The sequence below is a fragment of the Gavialis gangeticus genome, unplaced genomic scaffold (genome assembly GCF_001723915.1).
Source record: "Gavialis gangeticus isolate Ggan-Ray unplaced genomic scaffold, GavGan_comp1, whole genome shotgun sequence".
Classification (NCBI taxonomy): domain Eukaryota; kingdom Metazoa; phylum Chordata; order Crocodylia; family Gavialidae; genus Gavialis; species Gavialis gangeticus.
The window spans coordinates 17,187,026-17,188,883 of NW_017729026.1; the positions used below are offsets into that span (position 1 = coordinate 17,187,026).

The 1,858-nt window shown below is 51.2% G+C and overlaps 1 protein-coding gene across 5 annotated transcripts in view; it reads left to right on the forward strand.

The window, feature by feature from the left end:
* FAM184A (family with sequence similarity 184 member A) overlaps positions 1-1,858 on the forward strand; it is a 265,054-nt gene that overhangs the window by 140,240 nt on the left and 122,956 nt on the right. For all 5 annotated transcript variants that reach the window (XR_002097914.1, XM_019520036.1, XM_019520038.1 and 2 more), the window contains exon 8: positions 632-753. Coding sequence is in view for 4 of the 5 variants with exons in the window: in XM_019520036.1 (XP_019375581.1) it covers positions 632-753 (122 nt within the window). In the remaining variant the exon portion in view is untranslated. The remainder of the gene's footprint in view (positions 1-631; positions 754-1,858) is intronic.

Genomic DNA, 1,858 nt, shown 5'->3' on the forward strand with positions numbered 1-1,858 from the left:
CTCAAAAGGCTTGCAAATGACATATGACAAATTATGTGCAGAAGGTGTTCCTTGAAAACATTTTAAATGAGCATTTGGCAGCTTTTTCTGGCTGTGGGCTAGAATGACCCACTTTGGATCAGAGGTGAGCAAGCAGGTGCTAGGCCCTATCCACAGTTGGTGCATCTCTCTGTGGTGGCACAAGAAGAACACTTACAGTTGAAGCACCTGCCACTGAAGCCTTGGATCTGTGGGTTGGATCAAATGACTCCATGGGCTGGATCTGGCCAATGGGTTGTAGGTTGCCTGATTTAAATAGCTAATTGTGTTCTGTTTGTAGGTAATTCACAAACAGAAAAAGAAACAAATTCATAGAAATAAAATGTGTATGGATAAAGTATTTGTGAAGCTGAAAATATTTCTAACAATATAGGCTTTTATGGGAGTCATAATGGTAGGCTTATTAAATAATTAATAATAATTAATCATGTTAAAAATGATATGCCAGTAAACAAGATTTTAAAGGCCATATAAGGTGTCAGCTGTAGAAGCATATATTAGCAGGAGCTTTGGATTGAATTCAGAGTAAAATTTAGGTTTTAAATATTTTTTTGCTGCTGATAAATCTCTATTGTAAAGTTTGTGTTTACAGGGGGAACTAGAACAGGAAAGACAGCAACATGAGGCAATGATTGCTGCTATGAGAGAAGAGGAAAAGTTCAAAGTTGACAGAATGGCTCATGATTTGGAAATAAAATGGACAGAAAATCTTCGGCAAGTGTTTTTTCTTTTTCTTATAATAAAGAGGAAATGCATCTCTATTACATGCAAAAAGTCATTACTAATGGAATGTATAACAAAAATTCTAATATTATAGAAAACTTTGTCTGTCTATCGGCAATGCTTTATTCACACTCTGATTGGTTGTCTTGAGTGCTCCAACAGACAAAGATGCATGGCAGAGTGCCACCATGACAGCAGGGACCGAGGGGCCAGAGCATACCCCTCCCCCCTAACAACAGCCGGCAGGGAAGGGGAGGCTCCAAGGAAGACGGGGGGGAAAGGGAGCAGGAAGGGGGTGTTACCAGTGGCAGAACATGCAGCTGCCCATCTGCCACCGCGTGCAAGTTCCCCCCCCAGCTTGGGAGGCAGGGAGTCAGGGGGGCACACAGGCCCACACCCAAAGAAGTGGTGGGGGAACTGGACCTGAACGCTGGAGGGGAGTAGGGGGGAACAAGCCCAAAGAGGCAAGCAGGGAAGGGAGGGAAGCCAGACTCCGACCCAGGGTGGGGGGGTGAGGGGGCTACGCAGGCCTCTGTCCCCACCCCCCCATCCTAATGGTGGGGACACAGCAGACGGAGTGGGGTGAGAGCAGGCTCGTTCCCCCCTCCCCCAACCGGATAAGAAGCAGGGGCGGGGCCAGTTGCAGGGGGATGCGGAGCCGCCGGGCCCCAGTGACAGACAGCAGGGAGGGGAGGAGGAAAGGGAGCGGGGGCGCATGGTGGCACCGCTGCCATGACCGAAGCCCTGAAGGGAGGGGTGGGAATGAACCTGACCCCAAAGCGGCAGGGGTGAGGGTGGGGGAATGGGCCCGTTACCCCCCTCCCCCAATTGGATGAGAAGGGGGGCCGGGGCCAGATGTGGACTCTGTCCCCACCTGCGATTATGGCAGGGAGTGCGCTGCCACCATTCCGCTGCAACTGGGCACCAACAAAAGCCAGCAGGGAGGGGGAGGGGGAGGGAGGTGGACATGGGCCAGGCGGACCCGGACCACAGGGGTGGGGGGGAATGGGCCCAGACCCAATGCGGGGGAGGGGGGAATAGGCTTGGATTAGGAGACAGGATGGGGGAGCAGGGCCAGACCTGAAGTGGGGCTGGG